Here is a 15027-nt window from a genome sequence, read left to right on the forward strand (position 1 = left end):
ACTTGTGAGGAGCGCCCCCTGGCTGTCTCTGGAGCCCATTACCATTAGATAGATGGGAGAGGCTGGAGAGACTCAGCCAGCCGCCTTTAGTGCCTGCTTGACTGGAGCCTTGCGCAATCAGCAAACCAGTGTTTGGTCACGGCTGTAAAGACTTGGAGTTTAATATTTGTGGCACAATGGAAGCCTTGCTCTGTGGGTACTAGCATGGACTCTGCAGTCAGGCCACCTCTGTGGATCTAGGGCAAGGTTCGTAACCAGTTTGTTTTCTCACCTGTAAACGGTGCTAGGATACCCACGTCATAGGGCTGCGGGAGGATTAAATGAGTAAATATATTAAAGGATTGAGAAGGGTGCCTGGCACGGAGCCAGCACACTCTCTTTGTATTAGTCAGTCTCATGGGTTCCCCCCCCCCCATAAAAATACTGGTTTATGATGAGAGATTAAGAATTTATAAACAAACGTTAGGATTTTCTTGCGAGACAAGTAGACTTCCCCATTAAAAGGATGGGGATCTACATGTACAGACATAAGCATCAGTTTCCTACCTATAAAATACTAGTCTAATAGGGATGATTGTTCATATTTATGTAATCTACTGGGTATAGTACACCACCAGCTATGTGAAGATGTTTCATAATTCCTGCAGGATTAAGTGACAGACAAAAAGGGTGTCCTATGATAGGAGTAGGACAAAAACAAGTGACCTTTGCACTCTTAAGTTTTTTATTTGTATTTATTTATTTATTTTTTAAGATTTTACTTACTAATGAGAGACGGAGAGAGAGAGGCAGAGGGAGAAGCAGGCTCCCCAACTGAGGTGGGACTCCATCCCAGGACTCTGGGATCATGACCTGACCCTAAGGCAGGTGCTTAACCGACTGAGCCACTGAGGTGCCCCTTAAGTTGTTGTTTTGCTTTGTTTTTGTTTTTAAGAAAAATCTAGTCTTATCCTTTATGGATGGTAATCTTAGTCGCCTAGTAGCTCAAATTATCTGTAATAATCTCAAACCCCATAATCCTCATTAAAAAGGAGAAAGACCTTAAGAGTGTCTTAGCTGTCCATCTTCATTTTAGACTATGTCTTTTTATTCTTAATTGACAATATGTGTTTGAACGGCTTTTAAAAAGTTTTCTGTTCCTATCCCAACTCCTACAGTTTCTTTGGCTTCTCTTTTCATCTTTTTAAGAGACAAAGGACATAAACCGCCCAGCATGAAGCCGGGAGCAAGTACATTTCCAACAGTTAACTTTTCATAAAGCAAAGGGAGGAACAAGAAAGGGTCTACTCTAGAGAAAAACAAACAAACAAAAACACCGCCCCTGAAATTCTTGTTTGTGGTCAAAAGTCTGGAAGCGGACTCCCCACCTGTGTCTGTCAGCAGGCCTGATGGCTGGGTTGCAGCTTTTCATAGGAATCCTGAATCCTGAAGTTACAGCACCAGGGCTCCTTCCCTGATGAGCGGGCCTCCAGGTATCACCGGTCAGACCAACCTGCTACCCATAAAAGAATCAGAGAGGTGACTATTTCCAAGCTAAACTGGTTTTTAAAAACTATTTCTGAGACAAAAAGAATGTTACAATAGAGACTTTTTGTTATTATAATATTTTGACCCACTGTCAAAGCGTCTTTTATTCTTCAAATTTATCAAAATTTTTCTCACTTCTAAACAGTAGCTGTCCTTTTGTATGAAATATACGTAAGCCCTTAGTTTAAGTCAAATGCAGTTTCTCCCAAGAAGTTTTCCCTGATTGTTCCAGCACTAAAAATGCCAAAATCTTAATAAATTTAAATACTCCATGTGTGCTTCAAGCACACCCCTTTAAATGCTTTGCAAATTTTTTTTTTTGCACATATATCTCCTTCTCCCAAAGAAGAGAAATAACTTTTAGTCATATTTATATCACTTGCTGAGGTTCAATATCTAGTAGTTACATAAAAATTATGTTGAAATCATAAAGCCACTACCAACATTTTATTATATCACAGCTGAAACCAATCCTCTGAGATATTTTTATCCCTCAACCTGAAGAAAATCACCTCATTAATTGGTTTACTGCAAGTCACACCTCATGTTTCTTTGCTCCTGCCCTATTCCCCAAAATTTCTTTACTGCCAAAATGTTGAAAACACATTAAGAAGTTAGAAAGAGAGAGAGAGAAAAACTATATTTTTATACAAAATTTTATAAAATAAAGAAGTAAAAGTGATGCCTTCCAATTCTCCAATTCCACTGTAGCAGTATTTATCTTTCCATATGTTTTCTTTCCTTTTAAATGTTATTTTATTGTGGTAAGAACCCTTAACATGAGATCTACCTTCTTTACAAAAATTTAAGTGTGCCGTATAATACTGTTAATGATAGGCACACTGCTGTTCAAGACGTCTCTGGAATTTCTTTACTTTGCCTAACTGAGACTTTATGCCCCTTGATCAACATCTCCCCATTTCTGTCTTCTCCTGGCCTCTGGCAACCACCATTTTCCTTTCTGATTCTGAGTCTATTTTTTCTATTTTTATTTTTTTTAAGATTAAAAAAATGTTTTTTAAGTAATCTCTACACCCAATGTGGTGCTCAAACTTAGAACCCCGAGGTCAAGAGTCGCACGCTCCATTGACTAAGCCAGCCAGGCGCCTCTGAGTCTATTTTAAAATAACATACTTCATGTCAGTAGAACTTCCAGGATTTGTCCTTTCGTGACTGCCTTATTTCACGTAGTATGCTGTCCTCACAGTTCATCCAATGTTGTCACTTACAACAGAATTTTCTTCTTTCCAAAGGCTGAATACTATTCCCCGTGTATATATGCACAGTTTTCTTGGTCCTTTCATATATAAATGGGAATTTAGGTTGTTCCCACATCTTAGCTTTTGTGAATAAGGCTGCAGTGAACACTGAAGTGCCAACACCTCTTCCAGAACTTCAGTTTTCTTTCGGATGAATACCCAGAAGCAGGATTGCTGGCTCCTGTGACAGTTTTATTATTAATTTTTGGGACAACTCCATCTTATTCTTTATGGCAGCCACATCGTTTTGCATTCCCACCAACAGCGCACAACAGTACCAATTTTTCCACATCCTTACCAATGTTTGTTCTCTTTCTTTCTTTCTTTCTTCTTTTCTTAATGTATAGTGGTCATCCTGACAAAGGTGAGGTGATAACTCATTATGGTTTTGATTTATGGTTCCCTGATGATTAGTGACATCGAGCATCTTTCCAAATACCTATTGGTCTTTTGTGTATGTTTTTTAGAGAAATGTCTATTCAAGTCTTTAGCCTATATTTTGTATTGGGCAACTGGGTTTTTTGGGGGAGGGGGGCTATTGATTTATAGGACTTCCTTATGTATTTTGGAAATTAATCCATTCTGATACATGGTTTGCAAATATTTTCTTCTATTCCAATTGTTGCCTTTCACTCTGTTGTTTCCTATGTAGTGCAGAAGCTCGTTAGTTTGACGTAGTCCCATTTGTCTATTATTGTTCTTGTTGCCTGTGCTTTTGGAGTCATATTCATGAAATCTTTTCTTCCTTCCTTCCTTCTTTCTTTCTTCTTCTTCTTTTTTTGTTTTTGTTTTTGAGAGGGAGAGTGTGTGTAGGTGCAAGCAGTGGGGGAGAGGGAGAGAGAGAGAGAGAGAGAGAGAGAATCTTAAGCAGTCTATCACCACTCTGAGATCATAACCTGAGCTGAAATCAAGTCAGATGCTTAACTGACAGGGACACCCAGGCACCCCAGAATCCATACTCTTTCTATGCCTTCATGTACACAGATGCATTTTCAATATCTATAGCATGACCTCATTTTTGAAGGAAAAAAATACATATATAACCTATTTTTTATTATTCATGCTTAAACTATTTGTGGGAGTAAAAATGTATTCTCCTGTTAATATCATATAATGATATCATATCATGTCAATGTGTATATACTGATCTGTCATTTCTAAAATGGCCATTTAGTAGTAAGAAAAGCTATATTTTTTAAAGAAGAACTATTATTTTTAAGTATATATTTATGTAAGCCCTTTTTTGTAATCTGTGATTAGGCACTTTATGCATGTGTTCCAAATTCTCTTTCCCAGAATGTAATGAAAAAAAAAAGTTATTTTATTTACTTTGCTGTATAAAAGTATTTAATTTCTATTTAAATTTATTAATCTTTTCTTTAGTGGTGTCTAAGCTCTGACGCATGCTTTAAAAAGTCTTTTCCAAGTAGTCTATTTTAAATTTCTATGTTACCAATTATCTCCTCTTATGATGTGCTTCATTTTTTGGACACAACAATTGACCACATATTTAACAAATATTCTCCTCACTTGCTAAATAGATGTGGGGTACTCTAGAACAAAAACACATTCAAAAATAAAATAATATAAATAAGGTAAAAAAATACAATACAGAGGGAAATAATAGGAGTATAAATTCATGACTAGAGTGAGGAAAATACACACATACACATACGCACACACACATACACACATCTGGAATACACATTGGTATAAGTTGTTAGGTAGAGATCCAACTTTGTCTATTTTTTTTTTCCAGATGGCTACCCCCACTTGTCCCAAAACAGTTGTTGGATAATCTATCTTTTCCATACTGATATGAAATGACAGACATATTTTTTAAACCAGGCTTTCAAGCAATATGTTTTTCAAATAAGTCCCCATCTAGCCCACTGCCTTCACCAATAAAGACGCTCTCACTATTTGTTAAGATTCATCTTTTCCATGTGCTCCAGCCCTAATAACATGTGGATGGCAGTGACTGTGGACCCCTCAAGGTATTCCTACTGTCACCTCTCTCTGCAGGAGACAGGTCAGAGAAGAAGCTCTACGTTGTTGATCTCAGAAATCATGTCTGGCAGTGCAGTGTCCTGAAGATTGGTATAATGTATTTTGGGATGGCTGGCCCACTCTTTTTCTATGAGTTATGTATAAATTTCTTTATCTACGAATTAAGCACAGTCAGTGTGTTGTGAGAGAGGGGAAAGAAGTCTGTATCACCAGTAATAAGTGTAGCCAGCGATTCAAGATACCAGTCACAACTTCACAACATCACAACAGCTGTCCAGTTTCCTTCTGAAACATTTGAGCAATGTTCATTTTATTGAAAGACCTGGAACATTTCAACCATTCCCAAGTCAGCAAGTGAGATGCAATGTAGTACATGGACAAAAGAGAATGACTGGGAGGTAGGAAGACCAGTTTCCTAGACCTGACTTGATTCATGTAGTAAGCAAGTAGTCAGGGGACCAACTCAAATTTATCTCAGTTTTCTTCTCTATCTATAGAAAGTAGTTGGACTATATAATTCTTGGTTTCCAGCTAGATAAAAGACTGTGATTCTATAAGAATATGTTCCTATATTTTTTTCATTTACAACTTATTTACAAAGAATTTGAGCCCTTGCTATATACAAAGAATTCTTCTAGTTACTGATGAGTAGGATACGTTCATTGTGTTAAGGAGTTTATGAAAAGTTTGCTTGACAGAGGGACATAGGGTGGAACAGATCAGTGTGACTTGAACTTAGAACATCCCAGTTTCCTCATTCCAAATTGGAATATAGGATCTGTGATGCCCCATATTTCTATTGTATTCTAATCCTGGCCAGTGTTAAAGTCTCCTTCTAGGTTTGTAGGGGAATAACACACTGAATGTAGGTGGTAGTTCATAAATCCTTTTTTTCAGTGAAAGTGGTTAGTATTGTTACAGGTTTTTTGGTTTTGTTTGTTTGTTTGTTGCTAGACCCTTACTTAAGACTAACTCCCAAACAATATTGTGAAGCTGTACCTCAGTTACTAGGCTAGAAGGAGTCTAAGGAGTAGAGGCTTAATGACCTCAAACTGGGGCTATCTCTCTTTCTATCTAAATTAGTATAACTTTGTTGCATTTTGCTGCTGTTGTTGGTTTTTGTAAATTCTCATCTCAGTAATTTACAAATGCTACACAAAGGACATATGATTAAAACACTGGGATTAATAACTTCAGAAAGATGAGTTTTGACTAAGAGAAAGGAACATGGAGAAAAAACATTTCAGTCCAGAAAACTTCTTTTTACAAAAGCTCAAGATATGAAAACACCCAACATCCTGTTGGAGATAAGAGGGAAAGAAGAATCAGTGGGACCCATGAAAGTCAAAAAGAAATCAACAAAAAAGTATGAGTGATGGAGACCCATGGGTGGTTGTCAGTGCTGGAGTGTGACAGGCTAAGAACAGAAATAAAGTATGAGGAACTTAGTGGGAGGGTGAAATGGGCTAGACTTCAAGGAAGAGTTTTTGAGTTTTGCACTGTCTGGCAGAGAGTGAGCAGTGGTAGGCCATGACAAGTACTGCCTCAGATCCATATGGCAATGGAAATGTGTAGTAATAATCTCAGTGGTCATTGTAAATAATCTCTATACTATACATTTTTTTCCCTAGGTCTAAAAATATCTGAGCATTGGATTTCTTTTCAGTAAGAATTGATAGGGCGTTTAAGAAGGCCTATTTTCAAAGAGTGAAAATAAGTGAACAAAATTATATTTACACTATAGTACAATTTTTTTTTTTCCATCAACTCCACAGTGTTGTGGACTCTTGAAGTAACTCCCAACAAGAATGATGTTTTACATGCTGCTTATGGTGGTGGAGAGGTGAGTATCATGGTCTGTAGGACAGAGCAATAAATATAACTCTGGTAATCCTTTGTACATTTAAAGTTAGGGAATATTTCAATAGATTCATTCTCATTTTGTTGGGTTGAATAAAATTAAATAAAAGCACACAGTACCTGATTAAGGAGCAAAAAGATTTTAGGCTTTGGTCAAGCACATAAAAAGGGCCTAATGAGAGGAGGAATATATGTTACAATTTTCTGCCTTCAGTTGCTCAACTAGATTCTATTAGTGGAGTTTTCTAAAAGATTTGGATCATATTTCCAATTTAGATATTATTAGAGTTCATCGTAACTTAAATCTCTGTACTGGCTTACACCAAATTACCTAACCTTCCAGCCTAAAATCAATGTACCTAGATGCTTTCCTGGTGCTATATATTTATACACACACATACACACGCTGTAGCCCACTCTTGAAAGCAGAACTTTGTTCAAAGCAAGTACCCTCAGTATCCAGCATAAAGCTTGCACAGTGAAATATTCCTTGAAAATTTGGGGTTGATTATGAACCCAGTGTACAAGGGTTCCACATTAAGTCATAATTGGCTTTGTGTTGGGACAGTATGTGCCAACTGGTGAAATCAGGCACAGAGGAGAGTAAGAGTTTCTTGTATCAACAGCGTAACAACTGATCATCCACCTGTTATTCAAAACAGTAGAACGCCAGGGAGGACTTTTCTAATGCTGGAATAGAGGCGTGCCCTTGCCTTGATGTCTTTATTGGAGAAAATGTCTACAGCAGATCTGATGGAGAATCTGAGGGAAGAACTGACCTGTTTCATCTGCTTGGACTATTTCACCAGCCCCGTGACTACTGAGTGTGGACACAGTTTTTGTCTAGTGTGTCTCTTGAGGAGCTGGGAGGAACACAACACTCCTTTATCCTGTCCTGAATGCTGGAGGTCCTTGGAGAGCCCACACTTCCAGCCCAATGAGCGTTTGGGGAGGTTGGCTGGCATCGGCAAGCAGCTCCGATCCCAAGTGCTGCAGAGTGAGGGTGAACAAGACATCAATGGGAGAATGCTGGCAGGCACTAAGGTGTTCTCTGAGGATGGGCAGTGTGTAAACATTTTCTCAACTCAGTGTCATGGAATAAACAGATCACATCCTTTGAGTGAGGCTGAAGAGCGTCACAAAGTAAGATTGGCTGCTCAGTATACATCTCAGAATACAAATCCTGTTCCATCATTTATTCCCATAATATTCTCTATTGGTGATGATTACGGTGCTGGTCTCCAGGCACCAGACCACAAACTTGGTGTGGATCCTGCCTCACCCTTTGTGCTAGATCCCGCTCATCTTGTGTTCCCTGGTTCTTGAGGTTTCTTCACAAGCTGGTGCTCTGCTCATTTGCCACAGAGAATTTGTTTCTATTGCAGGAGAAACTCCAGGAAATCCTAAATCTTTTGCATAAGAAGAGAAAGGAAACCCAGGTTGTATTAACCCATGAGAAGGAGAGAGTAATACTGTGCAAGGTCAGTATCTGTCTTACTTTTGGGTCTTGCAGATGATTCTATGAGGGAGACTGGAGGGGTACTTAGTGAAATACCAGGGGAAAAAGACACAATTTTCTAATCACAGTCCTACAGTATGCAGTGTCCTTAGTTTGGGCAGTCTGCTTCTGCTTGTCCACCTGGGAATCCCAAGACTCAGTTCAAGCAATTCCCCCATCCCCAGGCCTGCTTATTTATTTATTTTTTCCTTTTTGGTCCACCCATACAACTTGATGGCTACCTCTATTATGGCTCTGATTATAATTACTTAAAATTATAAGTTATAGATAACATAGGATGAAAATCCATGTTATCTCAAATGCTTTTAGGAAAACAAAAGTGCAAATTAAAAAAAAATAATAAAGACAAAGGGAAATAAAGGCCAAATAATAGTTTGGATTAATACACCTGAACAAATGCTTGACTTTGTCACAGATTTGAAGTTGAGGTGTTTAATAAAGACTTAACTGTTTAGTTAAATACTTAAAAAATATGTGTATCTGATTCTCCCAATCACTGAGTTCTTAAATGGGAGTGTTTGTGATGTGCATCTCTATTTCTAGGATGTGATCCAATGTCTACTTTCATTGGATATTTAGTAAATATCCACTAGAATGACAGCCTTCTGGGAATAGAAGATTTGGTTTTGTTTACTACGGTGTATTTTGTACCAAAATATCACGCTATCTACCCCATTACTTAATACTTATGTGTTACTTAATTACTTAATACTTAATATATGTTGTGTGTCGGGCTTCAAAACTTGTCACAGCAGAACTCTAGGACTTTGTAAGGATTGAAAATCTACATAGGCATTTCTGCTGCTAACTTTATTATATCATTCCTGTGTGTGTGTGTTGATGGCAGGAAGAGACAAAGGCCTGTAAACAGGTTGTTGTGTCAGAATATGCAAAAATGCACCAGTTGTTGAAGGAGGAGGAGCAGCTGCAGCTCCAGTTACTGGAAAAGGAGGAAAGAGAGAACATGAAGAAACTAAGGGACAACGAGATCAAGCTGACCCAACAAACAAGAAGCCTGAGCAAAATGATTGAACAGATAGAGTCCACGTGTCTGAACTCCATTATAGAATCTTTTGAGGTAAGAATGTTGGGAAAAATCAATGGAATAACAACAACACTGAAGTAACCCATAATTTTTCAAGCCATGCAAAATAAGTTTTTATTTACCTGAGAAACTAAGTTCTGGCCCCCAAACAGTGTTTCTTGAGAATTAATTTTTTTTTTTTTTTAAGATTTATGTATTTATTTGACAGAGAGAGGGGACAGACAGCGAGAGAGGGAACACAAGCTGGGGGAGTGGGAGAGGGAGAAGCAGGCTTCCCGCTGAGCAGGGAGCCCGATGTGGGGCTCGATCCCCAGACCCCAGGATCATGACCTGAACTGAAGGCAGTCACTTAATGACTTAGCCAGCCAGGCACCCCAAGAATTAATATTCTATAGTATAAATAAAGTCTTGAAGAGAAAGAGAAAAAAACAAAAACAAGACAGTGGAATACCTATCCAAACCAAGTCTGATCAAGAGTCCAATTTCTGCTCTGCTTGCTTGTCTGCAACTTCAGCTTCATCCATTATTTTAAGTTTAATGAACATTTCCTAGGTGCTGCTGGCCCATTAAATTCTATCGTCACAAAGACCTGATGAAGTTAATTATTGTTATATGCACTACAGGTGATTGTTGTCTATGATGTGGGTTTATAGCAGCATGCCTTCATTAATTCAGACCCACAGCAGTTAGGAAATTTGCCCGTCAGATAGCTAATCGGTGATTGAAATGAGGTATTCGGTATGGAGCCTGGATTCTTCATCTTTGCTCGGCGGCCTTCCTGGGCTCCTGCTTTATTCTCCGGGGCCTCTGTAAACACAAGCTGTGGGACGCAGCTGCAACTGTAGTTCTCCTTCCTAGACTCGCTGGTGATTTTCCAGCAACCCACTCCACCTGCACACAGGCTTAGCCTCAGCGCTCAGAGGGCCCCTTGTTTTTGCCCATCTTTGACTCCCTGAGGCAACGGAGACTCCCCCGGGCTCCTACGTCAGCATGTCAGCATCAGGTTCTCTTGACAAAGTGATGGTATGAGGGAAAAAAAGGACAAAGTAGTCTAGTCATTGTGAGAACCATCCCCTGTTCGTAGGAGACCCCTGCCCCCCAGCCCGGGAAGGAGCTGGGGATGTTTTCCTACCACATGCTCGCCCACTCAGGGTGTTCTAAAGCCACGGAAAGTGGTTTCTGTGAGATTACCAAGGATTAGATTCTGTCTCTGGATTCTGGCTTTGCTAGAGATTGAAGTGCACAGATACTAACCCTCTTTCTTTTATTCCCTTAGGATGTGAAAGGCATCCTGGAAAGGTAGGTGTGCATTCCATGTCCAGTGGACCTGTGGGTATAAGTGATAGGGCTGCACTGCTGTGGAGATCAGGTTGTGAGAGTGGGGATGAGAGTGTCCAGCTGTTGGGGCAAAACGAGCGGGACCCTCATGTTGGAGCAGGTCACACGGTCCGTGCAGGGGACATAGAGTGACGGTCTCTGCCCTCTTGCAGGACTGAGCCACTCTTGCTTCAGTGTCCAGAGGCCACCACCACGGAACTGACTCTCTGCCGCATCACTGGAATGAGGGAGATGCTAAAAAAATTCAGCAGTAAGTCTGTCTGATTTGCCAAACCTCCAGGGATTTGTGGAGTTAACTTCAGGGTGTACTAAGGAATGCAAAATCAAGCTTTAAGGCAGTTTCCTCTGACATAGACTGTTCACCATCTGCGTGCCAGGCTCTCTCACAAAGGCACCCTGAGTCAGCAGGAATCATCAGGGAGGGCTGGGGCCATAGACCCTCTCTGTTCTGGAGCAGACAGAAGCACACTCGATTGATGTCTCAACTGCCTTTGTTTTCTGTCTAAGAAGTCCTGGCACTTCCTTTGTTTGTTTTTATGGTTCTGTTTTGTCCATTTCTTCCTCTTGCCTATACACACACACCTCCTCAGGGGTTTCTGCATTTCTACCTCTGTTCTTGTCAGCATAAAAGCTACTTAAACTTGAAAGTTCTCATGAGGCCACATTCAAACAATCCTTTTATTTAACAAAAAAAAAAAAAAAAAAATTAAAGGTTTATTTATTTGAGAGACACAGAGACAGAAGTGAGGTGGAGGGGGCAGAGGGAGAGAGAGAGTCTCAAGCTGCCTCTAGGCCCAGTGCAGAGCCAGACTCGGGGCTTGATCTCAACACCCTTGAGATCATGACCCAAGCCTAAAACAAGAGTCAGACGCTTAGCTGACTATGCCACCCAGGTGTCCCTCAAACTATTCTTTTAGAATGCTCTAGATATTTAGACTGGCTAAGACCAAGAGAGGTTAGCCTTAGTTTTCAACTTTTACCTGCAGAGGTAAGACAATCTGGCCTTCAGGGGAAGGTCTGATGGACTTTGGAATTGGTAGAAATTTGATAAGTGTGTACTATATGCCTCACACCATGCTCTTCAGTTTTCTCACAGTGATGAGTAACAAGCTTGCCTTTGCTTTTATAGAACTTCCAGTGGAACTCAGGAGAGAGATGTTCATCCCAAATAATGAGTGATGAGTAGGATTTGATCTATAAGTAAGAGTATGAAATTGTGTGGTAGGGGCACTTAGTCTTGTCTTGGGGTCAGTGATGGTTGGAGGCCTCTTCTGAGACCTCCTCTCAGAAGATAGGAGAGGGGAGTCTCTCACTGGTTCACAATGTACTTACCGACTGGTCTTGGCGGGGGGAGGGTCTCACTAACTCGGTAGAGCCTGCATTGAAGCCTGACATAATGAAACCTGCCGACTGGAACCTGCTGTGCAAACACTCAGTGATCTTGTAATCTTGGTCAAGTTTCCTAACCTCTGTGAGCTTCAGTTTCCACTTTTATAAAGATGGGAGTGGGAGGAAATGGCATGATTAAGTGAGATACGGTACAGAAAATGCTTGGCAGGTAAGCAGATGTTCAGAGGAGAAGTGTCCCTGTCTCTGTCTCCCCACCCCCCCGCAGGTGGAGAACCACAGCCAACCTTGGCTCAAGTGACTACAAATGACAGAGTGTGCCCCGTGTGGATAAATAGCTCTGAGTTTTAAACCTGTGCTCGGAACAGAACTACTTCCACTCCATTATATCAGAGACCCCTCTCTTCCCTCTCAGACATGCTAAACGTCACCATCCCCACGACTTACATCTGTCTTTTTTTTTTTTAACGATTTTATTTATTTATTTATTTGACACAGAGAGAGAGAGAGAGAAAGAGAGAGAGAGATCACAAGTAGGCAGAGAAGCAGGCAGAGAGAGAGGGGGAAGCAGGCTCCCCACCGAGCTGAGAGCCAGGTGCAGGGCTCGATCCCAGGACCCTGAGATCATGACCTGAGCCGAAGGCAGAGGCTTAACCGACTGAGCCACCCTGGCGCCCCACATCTGTGTCTTTTGAGGAATTTACCGTTGGTGTTCATGAAATCGTGCGAGAAGGCTTCAGAGATTCTGCTCTGAGCAAAACAAAACTCTATACCACGCCCACCTCAATCCTACATATTTTAAAAGTAGGATTGGAAACTAAGAATTTAATTTAAATTCCACATGTATAGGAGGGTTTTCCAGAATGGAAGGGAGCCTTCACTCTCTTCTCCTCTTGCAGCAGATATAACTCTGGATCCAGCCACAGCCAATGCCTATCTGGTCCTGTCTGAGGATCTGAAGAGTGTGAGGCACGGAGGAGTCCGACAGCACTTACCAGACAATCCGGAACGATTTGACCAGTCAGCAACGGTGCTGGGCGCTCAGATCTTCACCTGTGGGAGACATTATTGGGAGGTGGAAGTGGGCAACAAGACTGAATGGGAAGTGGGCATCTGCAAGGACTCAGTGAGCAGAAAGGGCAATCTCCCAAAGCCACCGGGGGACCTCTTCTCACTTATAGGCTTAAAAATTGGAGATGATTATAGTCTTTGGGTCTCATCACCTTTAAAAGGTCAACATGTCAGAGAGCCTGTGCATAAGGTTGGTGTTTTCTTAGACTATGAGTCTGGACATATAGCATTCTACAATGTGACAGATGAGTCCCTTATCTACAGCTTTCCTTCGGCCTCTTTCCAGGAGGCGCTCAGGCCTATCTTCTCCCCTTGCCTCCCAAATGAGGGGACGAACACAGGTCCTCTTACCATCTGCTCACTGAACAGTTATGTCTGAGGAAGATACCCTGGAGCCTTCACTAAGGATGAGGTCTAAGAACAACAGATGATTAGTAATTAAGATGATTAATGCAATGGCACTATTAACATCAGGTGATCTGAAAGGAAAGCCCCACCCCCCCCACCCCACCGAAGAGTTTCCATTAACTTGAGCCACAATCAACAGCCAAATTGGACAGCCAACTTTCAACACCAGAGAAGGCCGATCATATCCCGTCTTTAACCAAACTCATTATTTAGACTGCCCCACATATATGCTGGTCACTAAAACTGTAGAGATAGAACTCGCCCTCATTATCCCCGACCCCACTGTCATAGGCCAGTTTTATAAATATATGTCGTGTTTATGAGTGTATTTATTTATTTGACTCTAAAGGAGAACTCTGCTATTTGACTGTGTCTTTGTTCTATGTGCAGAGCTCTGAGTGCTGGGGCAATCCTAACTCCTCTGGGGCTGGGATGCGGGGGGGCGGACAGAAGCAAGGGTCTTCTCTTCAGGGTTGATGAGAGGGACTCATGACCCAGCCTCCACTAAAAAGTTGCCTTTCTTCCCATCCCATGAGGCCTGGAATATCCGCCCTCAGGAAGGCTTATGTCTTTGGAATGCGGCAAATATAGGCGTGGATATCATATTATTCATGTCTCCATACCCACAAGAGGCTGGAACCTTCTGTGAATATGTTCAAAGATCACTGAGCAAAGTCTCTTTTCAATAAATGTATCAAGGCGGTGGGTGCCAAATGACTTCACTGAATTTTTTATAAGGTTATTTTCTGTGCTTTTGCTACTTGCTAGGAGCAGAAGGCTTTTAATCACTGGAAGGGGAAATCAAGTCTACTCTCCATTCCAACATGCTAGGGTTTGTGAAGAAGTTTTGTGAGCAGATCTTCTTTTGGCTGCTCTCAGATAACCTTTTGCTGGAGGTCTGCCCTTATGTGCCCCATTCTTAAGGCTCTGTCCCTGTAGAGATATTTTTGTTGTTTGTTTTTTTCTCTGTAGGATTGTTAGATTGTTTTTGTTTTAACTTTTTCTTCATGCTTCCCTTGCAGAATGGCACCCATCACAGAGGGTAGCCCTTACTGCCTCTTCCAACTCATAGAACTCACTGTTCATGGTTTCAGTCTCAGACCAGAAAACTGATGGGATTTAACCCACACACAACTGCAAGATTATTAAGAAAAATGTTTATTACAGATTTTGTTCTTTAGATGAGAGACTAAGCTGGGGAAGATTGATAATTGAATCTGTTAATGAGCATAGAAAATAGCAGGGAGGGAGGTAAGTAAGTGGGGGAGGCTGGCTAACCGGCTTTATTTTAGTATTGGTATTCACTCTTCTCATTAATCTAGATCTGCTTTCTCTCTCAAACTTATGCATGTTCATCTTGTGCCCTCACAGGCAGGGGAGCAGACCTGAACTAGACGTCCGGTCCCAAATCATGCCCTCTTTGGTTCTCTCTATTCACTGTTTGCATTTCCCCCGCCCGCTGACATCACATATATTTAGAATCGGAGAACTGTAGAGGGGAGCCAATCACACTTTCCTTGAACAACTTGTAGCTGTTCCCCTATTTTTTAAATCTTATTTTATTAAGTTTTACTCTTGATTTATCACCTCAAAAAGCTAAGAAACAAATCATGAACAGCAAACACCAAATATATTTGGACTGC

General features: G+C 40.9%; 1 protein-coding gene across 2 annotated transcripts; it reads left to right on the forward strand.

The window, feature by feature from the left end:
* Window positions 1-6575: 6575 nt before the first annotated feature.
* Window positions 6576-14083, forward strand: TRIML1 (tripartite motif family like 1). 2 transcript variants are annotated; one of them, XM_059156195.1, is made up of 6 exons: window positions 6576-6639; window positions 8042-8137; window positions 9023-9253; window positions 10497-10519; window positions 10711-10808; window positions 12805-14083. In XM_059156195.1, exons 3-6 carry the CDS (start codon window positions 9071-9073, stop codon window positions 13353-13355), a joined length of 855 nt encoding a protein of 284 aa, XP_059012178.1. In that variant the 5' UTR covers window positions 6576-6639; window positions 8042-8137; window positions 9023-9070; the 3' UTR covers window positions 13356-14083. The 2 variants fall into 2 exon arrangements, with proteins under 2 accessions (XP_059012178.1, XP_059012177.1); XM_059156194.1 differs by lacking the exon at window positions 6576-6639 and adding an exon at window positions 7244-7799.
* The last annotated feature ends 944 nt before the right edge of the window (window positions 14084-15027 follow it).

Source organism: Mustela lutreola, chromosome 18 (genome assembly GCF_030435805.1).
Source record: "Mustela lutreola isolate mMusLut2 chromosome 18, mMusLut2.pri, whole genome shotgun sequence".
Classification (NCBI taxonomy): Eukaryota; Metazoa; Chordata; class Mammalia; order Carnivora; family Mustelidae; genus Mustela; species Mustela lutreola.